Raw genomic sequence first — 22,480 nt, 5'->3', positions numbered from 1 at the left:
TAAAAAAAAGTTACAATTTTTCCATTTAAGTACAAATAACAGACTTGAAACTACATTTCTTATTTCCAAATATGTGTTCCTCATATTCAATCATAAAAAAAATCAATAAAAAAAATCATTAAAGAACAGGAATTCAGAAATTGCCTCAAGATTTCCAATCTCAACACACAAAAAGCAAGTTGGTGACTTTGTTCCTCCATGATTAATTAAATTCCCAGAAATGAAACCTCACTTTGAGGCAAAACATTGTTTCTTTCATGCATGGTGCACTGTGATGTGACTAGCCAGGGTTAACGTGTCTCATTCATCTTTAGTCTTCCCAGCCTCATCCCTAAACCATAGAGAGACAGATGTGCCGAGGGGGAAGCCCCCTGCTTCAATTCAATTCTCTTGCCAATTCCAGCAACCCTGGGAATTCTATGGGAAACCATGGGGAGACTCCCTCTTTCCTCACCTTCTTAGGCTCTCTCTGATCAATGCGTTTCTTTTCGAAAAATAGCTCAGAGAGAAGTCACTTTCTACACATGGAGAATTATCTCCATTCATCGTCTGTGGTGCGGAGTGTATGGATTACAGACGATTAATACCTTCACTGACTCATCACCTGGGGAGTATCCACAGGGGCTTAAGTGTGTAATGCACAGCAGACATCCAAGTGTCTCCTACCCGCCTCGATCCACCCTTATTTCACATGCATTACCATGTTTCCGCCTCAGAGGGAAAAATAAAAAGGTTTTGTAACAGTAAGATATAAAGTGACTGTTTATCAAAATTGACTTTTGTATCTTACAAAAGTCGCAACTGCAAGTCACAAATACGATACACATTTTAATTGTGAGATATTAAGTAACATTATTATATATCATGTCAAACTGCAAGATAGTCACATTGCGAGATTTATGCGATTGAGACAAAACGTTGCAATTGCGAGATATAAAGTAACAATTATGAAGAAGGAAAGTTGGAAATATGTGTAATGCAAGATTAAAGGTCATATTGTGAGATAAGTCACATCGCGAGATTGCAAATTAAGTCACATTGTGAGATATCACCATTATGAGACAAAACGCCAATTGCAAGATATAAAGTAACAATTATGAGAAAATGGTAGCAAATATGTGACAAACTGCAAGATGGAATATCACAATTTATGAAAAATTGCAAGATAAAAATGAACAAAAACGAGAAACAAAGTCGCAATTGTGAGACAGTTATGTTGCAAAATATCAGCATTTATGAGATTACGGGGTTTATGAGATAAACTTATAAAACAAGATATAAAGTCATTGCAAGATATTATGTCACATTAAGAGATAGCGAAATAAGTCACATTGTGAGATCACAATTATGATAAATAGAGGCAATTACAAGAAACAGTCACAATTGCGATAGTCATTTGTCACATTGTGAAATGTAAACCCAACTATAAGAAACAAATTCGCATTTGTAAGACATGAAGAAATTACATTTTAAATTTGTTTCCCTCTAGGCAGAAAAGGCTTTCATATATTAGAGATAAATGGACCAATTCACAAGCTTGCTGTGCAGGTGTGCGTCTAAGGTTGAGCGGTGTCATAACCTAAAGGAATTAGAAATAACATGGACAACTAATCCACAGTGCTTTGTCTTTGACCTCAATGGCATAGCATTTAAATGCTCCAGCTGTTTGACCTTTCTGGCATGAATGGGAGTCTGGTTCAGCTGATTTTCCATCTTCCTAAGAGGCACCGCAGAAATTAGAGCTGTGATTACTGGAACACTAAATCAGATGCAGCCTTTTTCGCTCTGTTTCTGTGTTGACGATCAACGACACCGTTTACACACATTCCAATAAATTGCATTAGCTGCTACCTGTACAAGCGTTGCATGTTAAATTAGCATGCGTCATGGAGCACCTAGACAAATTCTTTTCAAATGTTAGATGGATGACTCTTCCAACTTATTCTTTCTAAAAACTTCTTATCATGAAAATATTCCTAAACTTGGAAAAAGGCAAAAACGAGGAAAAGAAAAACATCCTCCTGACTACAGATGGCACTATTGCGTTAAGTTGAAGGCCAGTTTCGAGTCTTGCACATCACTCACACATCAAAGTGATTGACAAGTTCTTTTACAGACCACTTACAAGCCTTTAATGACCTTTACAAGAGAGGGCATTGACTTCTTCCATTCCTAGTTGCCTGGGAGACAAGGGTCTCCACATGTAAATGATATTCTCTCTCAAATGAACCATCCTTGATGGTTCCTCAAAAAGCTACACTTCAATGCAGCTATTCCTGTAAAAATAACCGCTCTGTCAGTCTCCCTCCGCGGTCCCCAGGCTTTCGCCGGTTCTGCGAGTTTGGAATGCGAAATCAAACGCAGACACATCCACTGACCAAAGTATTAAAACTGATGAGTAAATGACTTTCACCGCTCCCACTTCAGGCTTTCAAGCTCCTTAACAAGTCAGTCGGTCCATGAGAAAAAAAAAGAAAAAAGAGAGGCAATAAAGTCAACGCTCAACTTTTCCACCGAACTGCATGTGAAATTATGAGACAATTGCCACGACTTAATAAACAAAAGAGATGGAAGTAGCAGCTGACCCGGCACGGGTGAGTGAGAAAATAACGCTCATTTAGTCCCGAAAGCGATGTGACCGTTACAAATGAGTGCAGTAGGAAACCAGACCTCCTTTTCACAACATCTCTCAATCTTTCCCACTCTCCCACTTGAGAAAAACCCAGATTTATGCATTGAAAGTGCTTTTGTTTTAATTACTGGCGAAGCTTTCCTGACGGTCTTGCTGTAATTGAGGGGCACAATTCCCAGTTGGATCGTTGGGAGCGAGAGACTGCCTGCTGCTTAGCCTTCTTTTAATGGGAATTTCTGTTGCTCCTAAGTATTTCAGCAGATCCCAGCAGCCGCCCGTGGGGTAGCGTGAAGCTGGGGCTCTATCGGTTCTTGAAGTCTTCTGAGGGCACATTATATGACCATAGTAATGGCGATTATTATCCTCTTTATTGCCATTATCATTCAGTGGTCCAAGGGTGGTCTGAATGGGATTCTAATCGCTCATTAAAATAGCAGCTCATTAGTAGCTGAGTGATTGAAAACGACTAGCCAAAGCATTTCTAGAAAACAAGACAGAAGAAATGATCTTTGGATATCAATGTACGAAACAAGTAATTGACCAGCTTGGCAAATTGAAAACAACCAGCCAAAACATTCCTAGAAAACAAGGCCTTTGGATATCAATGCTAGAAACAGATACTTGATCAATGAAGACCCACCAAAATATTGCTATGGTTAGTCAAAAAATGCAGTCCTTTATTTTGCTAAAAAAAAAGAGACAAGATTCTTAGTTGATCTTCCAGCTGGGCGATTAAAAAACGACTAGCCATAACATTCCTAGAAAACGGCGAGACAGAAGGAATTACCATTGAATGTCAATGCATGAAACAGATAATGAATGATCAATAAAAACCCACCAAAACATTGCAACGGTTAGTCAAAAAATGCAGTCCTTTATTTTGCTAAGAAAGAAATGGGTCAGTCATGACATCAGTTTCTAGCGCATACAGTAAGCACATTTCCATCTTCTCACAGTTTAACCTCTAATCAAACCCTTAAAACTATCAGAACTGACTGAACTAGAAACATTACACAGATTTTCCTTTTTACGCTCACTTCCGTCGCAGACGCATTTGATTCCACCACTCGTCCCAATGATAAGCTCTTAATAATAAATAAAGGAGTGCTGCCGGTTGACTCAAGCAATGTGGAATGGTTCGGGTTGTCTGAAGCCTACCAGGAGACCTCAAAACAATACAAAGATGGATGAACTGATATAGAGGTGGTTGGGTTGGGTGGTCTGGTCTGTGGGTGGTGGTGGTGGAGTACTCCAGTGAGCAGGGAGAGCTGCCATGGTGTTGTGGTGACAGAGGTTGTGGGAAGGGGGGGACAGAGCTGAGGTTTAAGACATGGTGATCTGCATGGACTCCAACATTTCTTCCACCGCCTTCACCGAGCATTTGTTCTCCTTCTTCCCACGGCCTGCCATCTAGGAGAAACAGAAAGAGAGGGGTTGATGAAAGGACATCAGTCCATTTACAATGTTTTTGGACGTATTACGTTTTAACACAAACATTGTGGAGCGTCAGACTCCATAACATGCTGACGCTAAAAGACAAGTATTTGTGTACGATTCCCATGTCTTGCAGGAGCTGCATTCATAAAACACTTCAGACTGTTTCTAAGAGGGTGAAGAGTGAGTAAAGACCATTGTTACACATCTTTGAACCTTAAGGCTCTATTCCGGTCTGCCTAAACTAGGAGATGAACCTATTTTTTGAGGGGTCCCAGTGACATTAACCCTCTGGGGACCAGAAACGCGCCGGCGCGTTTTGCTAGTTTTTTTTCACATAGCAGAAAAATAGACTTAAAGTACTACCATCATTTCTGTTCATATAGAGTTAAGAAATATGAGAAAATAATCTGTTAAATGTCTACTTTTTTATGTGCCCACATACAATCGAAATAAAATATTGTGCTTTTGTAAAATAAAGAAAATAAACAGGGTGTGCGTTCTGCCTCTCGGTCACCGTGAACTTTTTTTCTGGAGCACGTCTCTAATCTTCAACACAACTCAGCTAATACTATTCACCCAGCCATAAGCAATATATCTTTTAAATCATTTGAGTTTGTACTTTTAAATGATCCGATTCAAAACTAAAATTATTATTCTCCGTTTATGTCATCTATATAAAAAGAGAGACGTGTCAGCCCGTCTCATTATCGTTCTCTCAGCTGATTATCTCTGGTAATGTGACACGCCCACGGAGAGCACGCGCTATTCAAACGCAAATATGTGAAGCAACACATTGAGACGCGTTAACGCCCATAAACTCTGAAAACACACATTATTTTTTAGTCAGATTAATCTACTGTCGTCTTGCGCGGCTATATGAGGAACAATCCTGGGACATTTACCACTGGGTTTATTTTCACTTCGAGGATGAACAGATTCAGCTGAGAAGTAAGTGTTTTTTGCAAGTGCTTTGTTCTAATCGCGATATAGAATAACGTAGTGTCTGTAAACGGAAAAATAGCATACTGTTAAATGTGAATCATGTTTGTGTGTGTGTGTGTGTGTGTGTGAATGAATGAATGAATGAATGAACGCACAGATACGCAGACTAAATAACAGACAACATTTCGTTGACTCGTTTTGGATAAAGTTTTTACTCTAAAATAGACATCAAATAAGCTTTTTTTAGGAGTTTCTGCTCATATGTTAAATATATAGTATGTTTTGTCAATAAACTAATCAACTAAGATGTTATAGTGTTTGTTCAAGCTATATCAAAATAATGAATCCTCAACTTTGAAATATGTATGATCAAACTGAGACATTTATGGAGAAAGACAATTTTCTTTTCAAGATGTTTCCAACTCTAACTTTGAACTTTGAACTGAAATAAAACCATGTCTATATGGTGAAGGGTGTGTGATAGAAGTGTCCAGACGTATGCACCCAGTATTTTCCTTATATAAATCCAAACAATCTAAAAGCCATTCTTTTTTAAATCTCCTCATTCTTTGTGCAAGGCTCCTGTAATGATATGGCCTGATAGCACCTAATAGGGCCATTATGGGGAGGGTCTTTGTCTTTCTCAGGTGTGGAATGCCACACATATTAATGAGAGATCAAGCCTCCTGCATAAAGCTTTCTCAAACAAAACACGTCATTAAAAATGTAAAAGACTTTATTGACTTATCTGAATGAGTAGTCAGGATGATTCTCAAATAGTTTTGGAGCAAATATTCTAGGCTATGTGATACAATTTTCAAAAGTCTTGTGAAGAAATAATCAATATGTGTTTTGTGGTCTTATTTCAGCAACTTTCATTTTTATTTTTTTCAATAACCACGCATAAACATTATTCTATTAAAAATACAAACATGTACATACATGTTGCTCAGATCTCATGGTAGCCAAGTTTGTGCTAGTGAATTTACACCTTTGCCATTAACATGTTTATAAATAACTGAAAAAAGCACAAATGTCAGTGCATGTCAAAACATCCCAAGGGCCCCAAAAACACTCTGGTCCCCAGAGGGTTAACCTATATTTAATTAAAATAAACTACATATAAATTACCATTATATATGTTGTTGTCACTGTACTAAAGACTATATAGAATATGTATGTATACTGTATATTGGTCACTGACCAAAAATCTAAAAACCAGAGATATACTGTTATCGAACATCCGATGCCGCCCACACTGCTGAGAGCGACGGTTAGATTAATATGTGCTGTGTGCTTTCCTCACAATAACAAAATAAACACAACAAAAATTGAGAAAACAGCAAGCATTTTAAAGCATAAGAAAAGCATCTGATCATTGCAATGTGGATGTTTGCACAAGCTCTAAGGCACTCCAGTAAAGTCACGTCACGTTTATTTATACATCACTTTATACAATAGATAGCTTAAAATCAAGCAGCTTTACCGTATTAAACATGAAAAAACAGTGTCAGTGTCTCGTTTTATCAGAAGTACAACTTCATTTTCTACTATAAAGCAGCTCTCCAGTGTGTTCTCACGGACGTCTGACCACGACCGACTAAACAGGCCAAGTGAACCTCGGAGCCTCAGCGCACAACTACCTATTACGTAATCGCCACGGACCAATGGCAGTACAAAGGTATTTAGCAGCCAAAGCGAACTTTTCAAACTCCCAAAACGAACTTCGTTTCAGCCTGATTTTGATCTAAATGACATCACATTAGTTTGTTCTTCGATTTCGCTTGAAGTATATCAGGGCCTTAAAGGTATTCACTTTTTTATAAACAAGTATTTTAACTTAAAGGGACAATGTGTACTTTTTTAGGTATTTTATTATCTAAAATCAATATTTTTATTCATAAATATGTCCTCAATGGTGTACAAATACCTCTGCCAAATATCTGAATTATCCTCGTAAACGAAGAATTTATTATCTTTATGGGACGGGTAGGTCCACGGAGGCTTCCATGTAGTTCCGCCATCTTGAAAAACTATAATAGCAGAGAGGGACAAAAAGTACTAGGCCAACACGTTTCCACAACGCGTTTTCGTTCAGAGCCAGCGTGACTGAAAGCAGCAGAAACGGAGGAGCAAAGCAGTGAGAGGCGCTTGTCACTGCCACGGCAAGTTTCACAGTCAGTAATTCACTGTAACATTCGTTTGATCGTTGTGTCAAGTTGCAGTTTGTTTGAAATGACAAACCTGTTCACCCGAAAGAACACTCGACGAAGTGCTATTAGAACACATCCTGTCGTAGCTTTTTGGTACATAACGGCTACCGTAGATACAACACGCATTTGAAAAACTAGGCGCTGGAGAGCACAATTCGTTTGAATGCAAAATACAATTTCACCGCTAGATGGGAGACATTCCTACACATTGTCCCTTTAAATCTTAATTTAACTTGCAACTTTTTTTTTCAAAAGAATGGCTCAAAAATAGTTTGAATAGTGATGACGCCTCTGCCTGCACTAGTAGAGTAATTGAGATGCCACCGCGGGTCTCTATTCCTCTCTCCTTGTTTGCCCTATGAGAGTAAAAGGATTGGAGGGATACTACAGCCTAATGAGTCACCAACTCACACGCTCACTCACAAAGACCCATTAGCCGACAGACCCCATGGCCAAGCATACTTACTCGCTCTTGCCACATCCGCTGTGACTCATCTGCTAAGAGTCCCTCTGCCTCGCTCAAACTGGACAAATTGAGCATATCGGCCAAAGCTCACTTCTCTATCCTCTCCCCCAGCAATTGACATAATAAACCAATCCACTATCCATTAAAGGCTGTGCTCTCCATTTCTCCTCATTAGTCTCATCTGACGTCTGCAACATATCTCGATCACCACTGCAGCTCCAGCAGAGGAACCAATGCAAGGTGTTTAAGAAGTCAAGGTTTGTCAGTTTAGCAAAGTCCCATTAACCCTGGCTGGTACATGCTGGAACTACACCAAAAAAGCTGAACAGTGACACCTGTAAACTGAAGTGCTTTGCTAGCAGGTTAACTCATCCAATCAAACCATATACATATGAGATTAATCAGATATAAAAAGTTAATTTATTCCTGTGATGTCACTACTCCAGTCTCACAAGTTTCACATGATCCATCAGAAATCATCCCAATATGCTTATTTGATGCTCAAGAAACATTTCTTATTATTATGTAATGTTGATGTAATGTCAGGTGAACTCAGCTGGATCTAAATGCAGCGCGTTTAATAAATCAAGATAAAGGGCAGAAGATGAAGGAACAGAAATCCAAGGAACAGAACTGACGACAGACGATACATCCATAAATGGATAAGAACTAACTTATTAAAAGAAACTTTAAGGTTTAAATACACAGGGGGTAATTAGCAAACAAGATACACCCGGGAACAATAACAGTTGCACTGCCTAATATTTTTGTGGAAACCATGATATATTTTTTTAGGATTCTGTGATGAACAATTTATTTGAAATAGAAATGTTTTGTACCATTATAAATGCCTATTTTGAAGCATTATAAATGTCTTTACTGTCACTTTTGATCAAGTGAATCAGAAATAGATTATTTTTGTCTGAATAAAGCTTACTTTAAAGCAGCACTAAGTAGGAATTCCGTTTTTGTCAAACGGCGACCCCTAGAGTCGCTGTGGAGTACTTGTACTGTCGTGAATAGCACTCACGCAGAGATGGCTCGCACTCACGGCCGGATCCCCTCCCCCTGTACACCGGTACCTGTTCAGTAGGATGGACGCTGTAACGAGTGGAAATAAGGTATGGCCCCTTTAAGAGCTGCGCGCGCCCAACACCACATGTATACGGCGCCGGGTTATTTCTGTTTGATGCTCATTTTATCAGAATTTTATCAGATCTGTTTTTTTGCCGTAAAGCAATTCGTTACCTCGCGAGACCTGATATCACACGATACTTCCTAACACTGAGGCCGGCGGCTCGCCGGCCCAAAGTTGCAAGGGTGGTTTTGCGGCTCACAGGCACCAGGGGGGTGCGAGACGACCACCATTCAACACGAAATCAGTAATATAAACATTACAATGACTCCAAAGCTGTTCGGTTAAGGTAAAAAAGTTACTTAGTTCACCTTTAATGAATATACGATATGAATTTTTTTATACGTTTAAAGGATTTAATTTTAAAGGATATTTTCCTAAAGAGAAAACAAAATGGGCTCAGATGATTAGCTTAGGTGGTTCTCACAAACAAATGTCAGATTTCAAATTGCGCCAGCCGAACAACTGCCATTGAGATAAATGGGAATGCTAACAGACAGCTTTCTCCAGGTATTCTAGACCTCCTTGGAGGAAACATCTGCATCGTAATGGGCTGTGGGTGCGCTTGTAGAAAGAAGGAGCCAGCAATCCCACTGAACTCATTGGGTAAACAGAAAAAAAAAAAAACACAAAGCATGGCCGAGAGAGCATGGCAGTGCCGTTTCTGGGCTTGGCAGTGCATATCTGTGTCCTTGCAAGTAATTCATGGGTCCCGCTGGACATGTACACATACAGAGAGACAAATGTTATTTTCTTACTGGGAAACATAGCTAGATTAATAGAGTTGATATGTGGTCTAAATGCCAGGCTGCCGTTCCCAGCATTCTCTCAAAAACCCCACATTATTGTGCAAGTGAGCTGTGTGGTTTCTCCTGAACGATGGATTCCATCACGTTTTAGACGAGGGCAAAAGTCAAGGGCATCTACAAACGGCACAGAGGACTACTCGATGTTCAGCAGCCCATGCATATCATGCATTTCAAAGCAATTAGACATGTACACATGCTGACTCAGTGCCAATATTTGCATTGATCGTGGCTGACACGCGACCAGGTAATTGCTCACTTGTGAAATTAAGCGATATGCGTGTGCCTTTTGTTTCTGAGTGTTAGATAATGGACCGACCCTGTCATATCGCTCAATCTGCTGTGAGTGAGGGCTATGGCATTACGCATCAGAAGCCCTGTGTTGCACCCTAATCCATCAGCGAGGTGAGTCATCCGTCTGCATGACTATTATGAAACGAGGACTGACTCAGGACTTGACAGCCGCTGTGGCTGAGTGATATCAGCGATGAATTATTAGCTCAATATTGAGAGAGAGAAGGATAAAGTTAATGTATTTATGCTCAAAGTCAAAGACAGAAAGCACTAAGAGGAAAAAGGAGTGAGTTGAGAAGAGAATGTCCTAACAAATTCAATTCGAACAGTTGTCCCAGCACATCAACCGTGGCTAGAGAGTGACTTGCCTCTACCATCAAATGAAGGTATGCAAACCACCAGAGGTTGGAGGCAACGTTAACCTCCAGAAGACCTCATCAATCAAAGCTACTCTGCTAAAGGGTGACTCAACTTCTCTTTGAAAGACCTCAGAAGTTCTTCAAAGCAAGGAGTACAACAGGTTATGTTGACCTCTCAATACAACTTGGTATAGTGAACGAGGTCAAGGATAAATAGCTTATTCTGAATAGCCTTAGGTTAATTCTTACCTGCATATTCAAAGCCACTTCACCATATCTTCTCAACATTAACAACATCAAAGCCTCTGACTCATCTTGTGTAAAAAAATATATATCTACGTATCATATGTAATACCTCCCAAGAACCAAGTGTCAACAGCAGATATCTTTGTTGTTTTGACAAAACATTGTACAACACCTTCTCTGAAAGGGATAGTTTACCAAAAAATGAAAATTCTGTCATCATTGTGTCTAACCCTCATGTTGTTCCAAACCTGTTTGATTTAATTATGTGGAACAAAAAAAATATTTTGAAGAAAGGTTTTGTCCATACAATGAAAGTCAATGAGGTCCAAAACAACACTGGACCCAATTTAACTTAATTGTATGCATGGGGGATGGTGAGACTTTTTGAAATGTTGCACAGTTACTATCAATCAGGCAAATCAGTCCGAACATATTTTTTATGTTTAAAATGAAACTACATGGAGCATGATTTCTGGCCTGTAAGATTTATAAGGGACTACCAGGCGCAACGTGACAAAAATAGGAACCAAGCACCGTCACAAAGTCTTGACGCATGATGCTGCTGACGCTATGGTTAGGACACAATGTCAGAATGACTGCCATCATAACCAATGACGTTCTTGTGAGTAAAGTCTCTCCAGAGGCATACGGATCAGTCAATAGAGGAGAAAGATACAGAAGATGATTGTGTAAAAAAAGGCAGAAGGAATGAAAGGAACATTAATATCCATTTATTGGGTGGTCTGGAAATTCCAACAGAAAACCAGCCAAGTTTTTAATACACCCTCAGGGTTGGAGACCACAAGGTCGATGTGTTACTTTTGAAAGTGGATAACAGTCCTTAAATATTCAATTCTATAAAAGACATGTAAAAAGGCAACAATGCACATTTTATAGGTCCCTTTAGCATTACAGGTAAAAAATGTACACACAAAAAAAATCCTCTCCTCTCTAGAATACAAATGAAAAAATGCCTCAGTATTTTTTTTTATTCATACAATGAAAATCAGGTCCCCACTGACTTTCAGTGCATGGACAAAAGCAGTTCTTTAAAATATCTTCTTTTGTGTTCTACTGAGGTAAGTCATACAGGTTTGGAAAGACAAGAGTAAGTGAGTAAGTGATGCCAAGTTTTCATTTTTGGGTGAACTCTCTCTTTAACATCAAGATCCAGTTCATTCTGATCAGAATTTGGTCTTGTGGCGTACATCTGAAGAACCCCTCTTTGGAACTGAGACGCCAACCAACAAGTCAAAGGGAGCTCCATCTAGAAAGTGTGACAAGAGTCCTCCAACCGCACAGGAAACACTCCAAGGGTACGCTTGTGTGTGTGTGTGCGGCCCCTGATGGCCCCACTTGCTGACTAAGGGCCCCTTTATTACACTTTTAACTGTCAATCCTTAAATAAGCAATATATATCACCCTGATGGCAGTTAAGATTTCAAATAAATCTATAATATTTACATTGTGTACCATGGCAACAGCATAAACCGCTTTAGTGATACCATGCACGCTGCACTTCACTTTTTCCTCTCTTCTGCTATCATTATTGCCTTCCTTTGCAGCCGTGGTGTGCACGCTGCATATTTTCCCCTTGCTAACTCCCGAGCCCTGTGTTTGGCACCAGCTGTTATGCTTCATAGGGATGGTGGCGCTTTAACATGCAGACATAGAAAACAGCTGCGTAACACAATGCCAGGCCCTGTGGGCTTAAGTCAACACATTAGCTGCGCTCTGCCCAGGCACGCGTGTTCAGCACAGACCCAGCGTGAAGGCATGGCATACGCTCACTGTCTGGGGATGTGCTCTCCTGTCTGTATATCAGATTGTGCCCTGCAAGAGAAAAAAAAGAACGAACCCGGGCAGCCAAACGGCATTGCCAGTAACTAGGGCTGGGTGGTATGACTAGGTAGAGATTCTGCTATACATCTGTGGCAAGATTTAAAAGATCCAATGACAAGCAGAAAACAGTAATAAGTGATTCAAACATCACACACAAATATTTTTGATCGATAAATACAATACCATTCAAAAGTTTGGGGTTGGTAGTAATTTTTTATGTTTTTGAAGCTCATAAATGTTGCATTTATTTAATCAAAAACACAGAAAAATACTATAAAACACCTTTTTCTCTTTTAAAGTATTTTAAAATATCATTTATTCCTGTGATGGTCAGGTCATTTTCAGCAGCCATTACTCTAGTCCTCAGTCACATTGATCCATCATAAATCATTCTAATATGGTATCTATACCCTATATACATATATAGCCACTAAATGGCAACTCTGTCAAAAATGAGATAATGATATTGAACGAACGCTCTCCGCACATAGTATACATTCATCAAATACAACTAAATCTCAGCCTCAGTCCACTCAGAAATACCGGTCAGTTGGCAGAAACCTCTAAACACCACTTACTTTTGCCAGGATAAGCCTCCAAGTTCACAGAACCAATCAGAACAAGCGAATCGAATCATGTGATTTCAAGATGAAGGACGCCGTGCGTATGAGCCGGCTTTCAATTGTCGAGCTGCAAGTTTTTAATCTTGATTATCCTGAAGAGAATTTTTTACTACACATGATGTTTAGAAGTTCATACTAGAAATGTACATTTTATGACAATGGTTTGTTTAGATTTGAAAAATATCAGTTTAATGTTTACTAAATGAACAACTTAACATTTGGCGTACACTTTTTTTTAATACATAATTTTATATATATTTTTAATATTGTATATAGATTATTATATTTTAAATATATATTCTATATTTTAATTTATTTTGAGCGTAGAGTATATGGTGTAGTTATTGTATAAATTCTTCTATTTGTTGTCGTTATCCAATAAAGTTTGCTGTCATTTTGTGTCATTATGGTTATATTGTGTGAATTGTTTTTTATATATATATATATATTTTTTAGCCTTTTACCTTTATTCAGAAAGGACAGTGAAGAGTGACTGGAGAGAAATAGGGTGGAATCGGGAAATGACTGCGGGTCAAATTCAAACCTGGGTCCTCAGTGAGCACTTGGACCTGAATATGATATGGACGTGGCAGTAGTGATTTTGCAACTGTTTACTAACTGTTTACTTGTCCAAACAGGTGGACTTAGAGGTTTTTGAAAAAAGAAAAGAAAAAAAAGGCACACATGGACTTAGCTGGTTTTGCAGCAAAAGACAATCAAATTTGTTAGATACCATTTTCAATGCCATTAAAGTGGAATTTCTAAACCTAAACATAGGAGCCTGATTAAAAAAAAAAAAAAAAACCTAATTTAAAAGTAAAATGTCAGATGGACTTAGAGGTATCTATACGTATATAAATATAAAACAGAACATTTTTGGGAGAGATTTAGGTTATACCACCCAGTACCACATGCATTCCTCTTACCTGATAGGCTCTGCTAATCTGAGAGGTGGCCCATGCGGCGTATTTCACATTGTCCTTCTTCACTTTTGCGCTTACTTTTGGGCTTGCAGCAATGTGACTCGCCGACTGCGGGAGAAGACGAAGAGAAAAAGACAACAAACAAGTGTGAGATGGACCACAGTGTTGGGGGAAACACATAAAGATTAGAGTATCACCATTCCTGGAAAGCGTCAATAAAGACCCATGAGATAAAAATCCATCGGCTCCCACTTAAAGCCCACATAATGGAAGGGTGGCTAAACCCTGATGGCAATGGAGGGTATTTTTTAAAGGGTGGAAAATGTGAGGGTTTTGAGCCTGGTTGAGTAGTGAAAAAAAAAAATCCTAGACGCTGTGTTAACGCAGCCTGATGTGTCTCGCATCAGAGATAGGAAAGGCGGTGCTGACAGGACTGGGAGTGTCAGGGAGGCGGCGTGTGAACGGCATAGCGCAACGTGAATCATGCTCTCCAGCCGCTACAAGATCTCCGTTCCACGACCACAAATCCTCCATCTTTAGCTCGTTATTGCTATTAGACCCGCTCAACAGAGCTTGCAGGACTCTGTCGGCTAGCATGAAAGCCCTTCCTCATGGATGTGCTGAAACTTTAACTGCACACCAATCAAACTCATCTCTGTTTCTGGCAGAAAATCCCTCGGCTTCTGGATTTTGGGGTGTGTAAGGTTGGTGAGATGTGGCAAATAGGCCCTGTTAAAAAAAAATTTCGGTCACTCGAGCCACAATCTGTGTTAAGTTTTCATTTTTGTTTTGTTTTAGTCATAGTCTTATGATAAAAAAAAATCCTTTAAATGTAGTCAATATTTTGTCATTTACTCCAAATTTAGTCAATGAAAACAACATTTTAGCAGACAAGAAAGTCACAAATTAAAGCAAATATTCAAACATTTTATATATTTAAATTAGGGCTGTCAAATGATTAATCACATCCAAAATAAAAGTTTTTTTTACATAATATATGTGGGTGCTGTGCACTGTGTATAATTATTTTGTATATATATATAAATACACACACATGCATGTATATTTAAGAAAAAAATATTATTTATACATAAAATATTTATATTTATATATAATATAAATTATATATAAATCTATATACAGTATATACATGAAAATATTTCTTAAATATATACAAGCATGTGTGTGTATTTATATATATAAAATAATTATACACAGTGCACCCACATATATTATGTAAAAAAAACTTTTATTTTGGATGTGATTAATCACGATTAATCATTTGACAGCCCTAATTTAAATATGTATCAACCAGCTTTATTTTAGTATTATTTATATACTATAATATTATTTATTAATACTTTGAATTAGCTTTTTTCACTTTTCAATTTTAGTTTACGTTTTAGTTATCTTTTTATGTCCTCTTGTCATTATTAGTTTTGGGATGTTTAAAAAATATATATTTCTATTTAATTTATTTAAGTTTTAGCAATTTTATTTAGCAACATAAACATTTTATTTCAGGTAGGTACCAAAGCAACATTTTTAATCAAAATTTTTCCTCTAATATTTATATTTTAGCTTTATTTCAATTATTACAATTATTTGTAATAGTTTTAGTTAACAATAAAAACATGTGAAAACTGTACTTGTTGCGAAAACCTGTTCAACTTAAATTGAGTTCACTTCGAATAATTTGAGATTTGAGTAGATCTTAGAAAAATTACTTTGTGATAGTAGTTTTAAAATAGTTGACATGACAATGCACATTTTTGGGTTCGTCTTCTTTATCCTTGTTAAAATTTTCATCAGTTGACAAGATCAGTCACATTATCTCAGGTTTTATCTGATGTTTTTGCTGGGTAGTGCTCTTTTCTCTATATATGACCGGGAAACGGGCGATTGATTTTGTTGTACTGACCGTCATCCTTCTATTGCCGGTCTTGTCACACGTGCAAATCGCACATCAAAGAGCGCTGATGACTGTGTGTGTGTGTGTGTGTGTTTGAACAGTGGGCCTGTGTGTGGCTCCCTATGCACCCTCTGTCGGCCTTCTGCCCCTGGCTGGCTGTTTGTGTTCATATGTCAGGAGTCACTTACAAATGATGCATTGGTGTTAATGGACAACTTCCTGTTTAAATAAATACAGATGAAAGGCTTATTCAGCACACATATTGCCTGGACCTTTCCAGCAGAGCCACGTTTGATGGAGGGGTTGCCATTTCTCTACCATTCTTTTATTGTCAAAGGTTTGTTTATCTCTGGAATAAACATAGAAATGCCCCACAAAGGGCTAGTGGTGTTACATTACAGCAAAAAGTCAGATATTTTTCAACACAAGGACTGAAAACACCAACTGCCCCTGTGTGAACCAATCACAGCCTCTGCATCCATTCACGTTTAAAAACAAGGGGTCTCTTACCATGTAAAGGCCGAACAAGGCCCTCATGTTTCTGTTGTTAAGCTTCAGTGCCTGCGCAAAATACTTCCTGGCCAGCTCGAGGTTTTCCAGACCTCCCTGGGTGTACTTTACCTGGGGGAGATGGAAGAGGAAACAGAAAGGTGATGTGTTATTGGCACCCTTAAAGTTAACACGAGAGCTAAATAAACAGAACATGATCTAAATAAACAGGAATTATCCTATACAAGCATACAACATGATGGATGCAGCAAGTCAGAGAGTGCAAAGTTAAAGGGAGTTGGCCAAAGATTTCTGTCTGTTGCAAAGTGACAAAATCAAACCAAATTGATTATATTTAATATTTAAAGGTCCCGTTCTTCGCGATTCCATTTTTCAAACTTTAATTAGTGTGTAATGTTGCTGTTAGAGCATAAATAATACCTGTAAAATTATAAAGCTCAAAGTTCAATGCCTAGCGAGATATTTTATTTAACAGAAGTCCCCTTTCAAAGCATACAGCGAACGGCCGGTTTGGACTACATCCCTCAACTTCCTTTTTTAATGACGTAACTAGAACAGTTTTTTGACTAATCTCCGCCCACAGGAATACACAAAAAAAGGGGGCGTGGTCTTGTTGCGCTCCCACCGAGAAGAAGCACTTCAGCTGCACATGCATCTCCAATTTATGGTAAGAGGCGTGACCTTTCCGGGCAACGTGCGATAAGCTGCTGTCGAATCACAACACAGGAACCGCTGGCACAATCAGAACTCGTTACGTGTTTCTGAAGGAGGGACTTCATAGAACAAGGAAGTCATCGGGCCGTTTTTTTTGGACTGTGAAAACAGCGGTATACAGATAAGTAAATTGTGTAAAAAATACTGTGTTTTTTTACACGCGAAACATGAACACATGTTATATTGCACACTGTAAACACAATCAAAGCTTCAAAAAAACATGTAGATCGGGACCTTTAATGTTTAATGATGCTATGCACATAGGAATGCTGGACCAATGAGATTTTACAGTGGGTGGAGGCAAACCACATTGATATGACAGAAATAGAAACCAAGTGTCTGAATTTTTTTTTAAAGAACAAAGAAAATAACAATTTTAAAGGACATGACCAAGATATGATTAGCTGATGCCAACTTATATATACTGTATATATATATACTTTTTTAAACCCATAAACCTCTTCTTTCTGAACTTATCAACAAAAATGTACTTTTTAAACATTTTAAAAATAAATTATTTAATCAAAAATAAAAACATATTCAAACATCATACGTTTGTGTATATTTTTATATCATTTTTTTGTATGTTTATATGTTTTTATTTGACATTCTATACATTTGTCACTTATTTTCTGAAGGCTTAATTAAATCAACAATTTAAAATCTACTGCTTCAGATGGCATAGTTGATTAACAATTAAACATTATTCTTCCTGAAATATATATTTTTTATCACCTTAATTAAACTGAAAAAAAACATTTGTTTTAGGCAGGAAGAAGAAACAAATTGTACCTCGGCGTATTGTTCACAGTAGAGGTGATTGTGTGGGTTCGTCATCATCAGTTCTTCAAGACAAAAAGCTGCTTTTGCATAACTGCGGGAGTGAAAGAACATGAGAGGGAGGGGGAAAAAAAAAACTATGAAGATCACACATACACACTTAAAACATCTCCCAGTAGCTTTGTGGCTGATTATGCAAAGTGATGCTCAGACTCGTTGACAATCTGGGACTGGACAGTTTGAGGTTTCTCTTTCATCAGCTTTTATTAGGGTTAATGGAACTCTGTGTATAAACACCCATATGGTCAAATGACGAACGGAGCTTTGTAAAAGAGGTGGCGTTTCTGCCCTAGATTCAAAAATGAATGACAATCTCTTTCTGGGTTCTTCATTGACATCTCGAGGCTGTCATTCTCAAAACAAAAGCCATTTCCACATGAGATCACTGCTCAGCCATTGACCTCACACTAAATTGACAGTTTCATGTCTCAGACACTCTCTCCCTTATAAGTATACAACATGGGCCTGCACATTTCCCCATTGCTCCCACCAAAAAAACCAAACAATTTCAAAAAGATCTGCAGGACTATTACGACAAAGCCGCAAGACACAAAAATGAGCCAAATGAATCCAAAAGCTGTGGATGGGGTTGAAAGACTCGTTATCGCCTCGAGTCCCCGACACCGCACAGCTTTTTTAGCTACCATTAGGCAAGCTTTCTGTCTCATTTTGTGCAAGGTCCACACAGAGCCCCGCAATGTACGTGCTCGCGCACACATATCAATTTATCACAACACATGACATCTTAAAACAGAGCTGGAGCACGTCCAATCGGGTTGTGGATGCTAATCTTATGCCTAACAACAACTGGTGGAAAAACCTGCTGACGCAAACAAGACTTTTTTGGTTGAAAAAGGGCATCGCTGTTGCTGACTCGCAAAGAGATGATGAGCCTATCTAGACGTTTAGGAAATGTTCAAGGGATTTTAAATACAAAGAGAGGAGAGAATGAGAGTGAGAGAACAACACAGACCGTCAAAGAGGTTGGAAGAGTGAGCCAGTGAGATCAGGCCACTCAGAAGGTTGAATGCTGCTTGCAATTACCATTTCCTCTCCATAAAGACTTTCAGATGTGCTCCTGCTATGGCGTAAACTGTGGCGGAGCAATGCAAAGAGTGAGAGAGATCGACAGATGGAGACACAGAGAAAGCAAGGCAGGCATCAACCCACATTACTGCTTAACTTAATGCCCACTACCGGAGTATTCAACATACACGGCCGACTCTACCAGTGCTCCATTTATGGATGGTGGTTTCTGCCTCAAAAAAATAAAAAAAATAAAATAACATTTTTAACTGTCTGTATGTGTCACAATGTGACTTTAATTGTGAGAAAGTTTCAAATGAAAAAGTCATTAAAAGATATAATGTAACACTGAGGGAAAAAAAAAAAGAGTCAAATTTGGAGGCAGTCATATTGTGAGAAAGTTATATACAGGAAAAAGTCATGTTTTTTTTTTTTTTAAATAGGCACATTTTTATATTTAAAGTCAAATTACGCAACAGACTCAAACTGAGAGAAAGTCACATTGTTAGAATCAAAGTCAACTTAGGACACAAACTCAAATTGTGAGATTTCTAAATATTAAGTCAAATTGTGAGATATAAAAAGTCACATTGCAAGATGTTAAGTCTAAGAAATAAAGGTGCAATTACCTTATTTTTTTAAAACTTTGAGGCATAAAAAACAGGCTTCCACATCCATCTCCACATGAACCTACAAACCTAAAATGTGTTAGGATGACTGACTAGTTGTCCAACAATCAACTAGCCAATTAGCGATGTTTACCAGTTTATCAAGACTGCTTTCTATTGAGCTGCATCCACCTGCTTATGAAAGAATCACATCTTATTCGTTCCGTTAACATGATCACTCAACATATTTATGCTTCCTTAAGAATAACCAGGTAGCTTTAGACAACCCACCGGAAACCCAGAGAAACCAATATCTAGTTTTTGACAACCCTACCTAACAATAGCATACAATTCACCCAAGAAACCACTTTTCAATTGTCATTGAAAAGAATGATCTACTAGTGGTCAATGTATACTACGGACTTAGTGTAGATAGCTGTGTAATCAGCTGTTTGGGTGGCGTTTGTTTCTCTTCATCTTGTTTTAGTTGGGAGAATGGTTGCCACCTCATTCTCTTGGGAATTTCTCTTTTTCCCTTTTCTCCCATTCTTTCACAGCGTGGAAGAGAGATGTGATAATGCTGGCTTTGCCGGAAGAGGAGGGGAAGGGGAAAAAGTGAGTCTGTGACCTGAAATAAAGAATAGAAAGAGAAAGGGGAAGAAACTAAAAGAGTGACACTGACACGCCTATAGATAAGGAGTTGCCAAAGAATGGTGTGATATTAGAAAAGTTGGACTAAGCGGGCAGATAATCCTCTCACCCCTGGATTTCCTCTGTCTGCAACACCAATAAAGCCCTTCACACAAAACCGTGAGGTATCTAATAAGCGGTGCTCTCACCAAGCGCCTGCATTCCTACGGCCAGTGGCCTCCGACCGGGACAACCAACTTTTTCTTTCTCTCACACACATACTAACACCACGTAGCCCCCCTCATGGACAATAAGACCAAAACAATTAAAGAAGGATGGAGGAGAGGAGACACAGACACAGACTTGTAGTTTCCTACAATCCTGATGCCTGGCAGAAAGTAACCCCTGGCAAAAGAGATATCAGCAGGGGAGCGCAGTCTTATCCCAGGAGTTGGAGAGGGGGCTCAAGGAACAAATCCTATTATGGCCCTGCTCCATGGGACAAACAGACACTGAGCTTTAAGAAGGGCCCCTGGCTGAGACTGGCATTTCACTGTCTTTTACTCCAGAGGGTCTCAAAACTCTACAGCAACCGTCGCACGTCAAGCGAAGGTCCTGAGAATGACCTGCGAGATGGTGGTGAATGTGACCTTATAACCCTCGTAAACATCACATTTTATACGGACAACTTCTGGACATCTTACTGACACATTGGTGACTGATAAATCGATTTTAGCAGATTCATTCATCTTACATGAGTTTTCCCCTACCTACACAACAAAAACGCCTTTGTCTGCATTGGGTAAGAAGAATACAGTAAAGACACACAGGATGCACTGATATTTTCAAATTCTAGCTGATTCCCAATAACCAGATAATTATTATGTAATGGTAAAACCAATAAATGGCAGATTCTATACTATTTTGTCTAAGTAAATTAAAAAATATTTACAAAGACATACAAATTTCAGATATAACTTAAAATAAACTTAAAATATAATGTGCAGTATATCAAATTAATATTCACCTTGAATTTGCTAAAGATAACATTTAACAGTGTTATTAAAGTATAAGTCTAAAAAGATTAACTTTAAGTGAGCATTAGATGATGGCAAAGTAATCTAAATGTAAAAATAAGACAAAAGAGCAAGTACAATTAAATATGCAATATTAACTGATATTACTAAATAAATAAATAACTAAACTAAATATCTTAATAAAAGCTGCTGATAAAGGAAATTAACAGTCATTCTGATACCAGTTTTATGTTACTGTTTTTACACACGATGTGCGTGTTAAAATTAATCTCTTTTTTCCAAATCAAATTCAAATTCCAAATCAAAACCCAGTAGGCAGATATTATTGAAGCCTTTGCCATAAACTATGCCTTCTTTTTTGAAACATGACTGGTATATGTTCTAGTTACGTTATTTCTGTATGGGGGGGCAATTTGACCAAGACAATTTGATTAACCCTCATGTCCCATCAACTTCTTGCAAGAAAAAAAAAAAAAAAAAATCCACAAAAGAAATGATGTAAGAAATCATTACTCATGCTCATTGATGTAGAGTTCTGACAGCTCATGCCATGCTTCCTGGTCTCCCACAAACCTGCAAGACAGAGTAGTGGTAGTTAGCTCATCAGAAAGGCCACGGTGGACAAAAGGGGGGTTAGGGAAAGGCTTGAGGGCCAACTCAATCAAATGCAAAACCCATTTTAATTAAAAAGTGAAGGGGAAGGGAGGGAGGGGGTCTAAATCCTCTTGTAAAACACTCACTGCTCCAGATATTCGTTGAGCTCGCGAATAGCCTCACTGCTTTTGCCCTGCGCTCGCAGGATGGAGATCTTGCGCTTCCTTGCTGCCTGTTGGGTTGACATCAACAGAGGATTAGGGCTTTATTGTCTCAAGTGTTTGCGAGCAACAGAAAAGAGCAAAGAGTGAAAGAAAGAGGCATGTGTAAATGATCATAGTATTGTAAAAGCTGAAGGAATCTCCACAATCCCCTATAGGGTTCTGGTGATCAGACTGTGAAGACAACGGGGATGGGACCACAATCTAAGTTGGATTCCATCTCCATCTTTCGATCAGACAAATACTGATTTTGAGAGTTATAGAAGTAAGAAATTGATTTAGATCCATTCATCAAACATTGTCAGATTGTCACCAAATAACTTTACGGATAGCATTTTGGCGATTCTGGTGGTTCTTGTTAACAAAACATCCAATTTCCGTCTTAGAAATTTGTGACCTAGTCTTATATAGCCAGACTTCTGAATTGTTGCAAAATATCCTCATTTGTGCTCATTTTAGCAAATATAAGG

The 22,480-nt window shown here is 38.4% G+C and overlaps 1 protein-coding gene across 1 annotated transcript; it reads right to left on the bottom strand.

Moving 5' to 3' along the window:
- Window positions 1–3,485: 3,485 nt before the first annotated feature.
- Window positions 3,486–22,068, bottom strand: LOC130089470 (ER membrane protein complex subunit 2). Its single transcript, XM_056256779.1, has 6 exons — window positions 21,936–22,068; window positions 21,709–21,768; window positions 17,847–17,928; window positions 16,341–16,451; window positions 13,922–14,026; window positions 3,486–4,042 (listed from the first exon to the last, which is right to left on the bottom strand). Exons 1-6 carry the CDS (start codon window positions 22,034–22,036, stop codon window positions 3,956–3,958), a joined length of 546 nt encoding a protein of 181 aa, XP_056112754.1. The 5' UTR covers window positions 22,037–22,068; the 3' UTR covers window positions 3,486–3,955.
- Between the last annotated feature and the right edge of the window lie 412 nt (window positions 22,069–22,480).

The sequence above is a fragment of the Rhinichthys klamathensis genome, unplaced genomic scaffold (assembly GCF_029890125.1).
Source record: "Rhinichthys klamathensis goyatoka isolate OS25496 unplaced genomic scaffold, OSU_Roscu_1.1 h1tg000006l_1, whole genome shotgun sequence".
NCBI classification, from domain to species: Eukaryota; Metazoa; Chordata; class Actinopteri; order Cypriniformes; family Leuciscidae; genus Rhinichthys; species Rhinichthys klamathensis.
This window is presented reverse-complemented; position numbering and strand designations above follow the sequence as displayed.

Coding starts and splice junctions, on each gene's coding strand:
- LOC130089470 (XM_056256779.1), bottom strand. CDS start 22,036: ATGTCAACCCAACAGGCAGCAAGGAAGCGCAAGATCTCCATCCTGCGA. Junction 16,452..17,846: donor ACTGTGAACAATACGCCGAG/GTACAATTTGTT, acceptor CATCTCCCCCAG/GTAAAGTACACCCAGGGAGG. Junction 14,027..16,340: donor CCTTGTTCGGCCTTTACATG/GTAAGAGACCCC, acceptor CTTCTCCCGCAG/TCGGCGAGTCACATTGCTGC.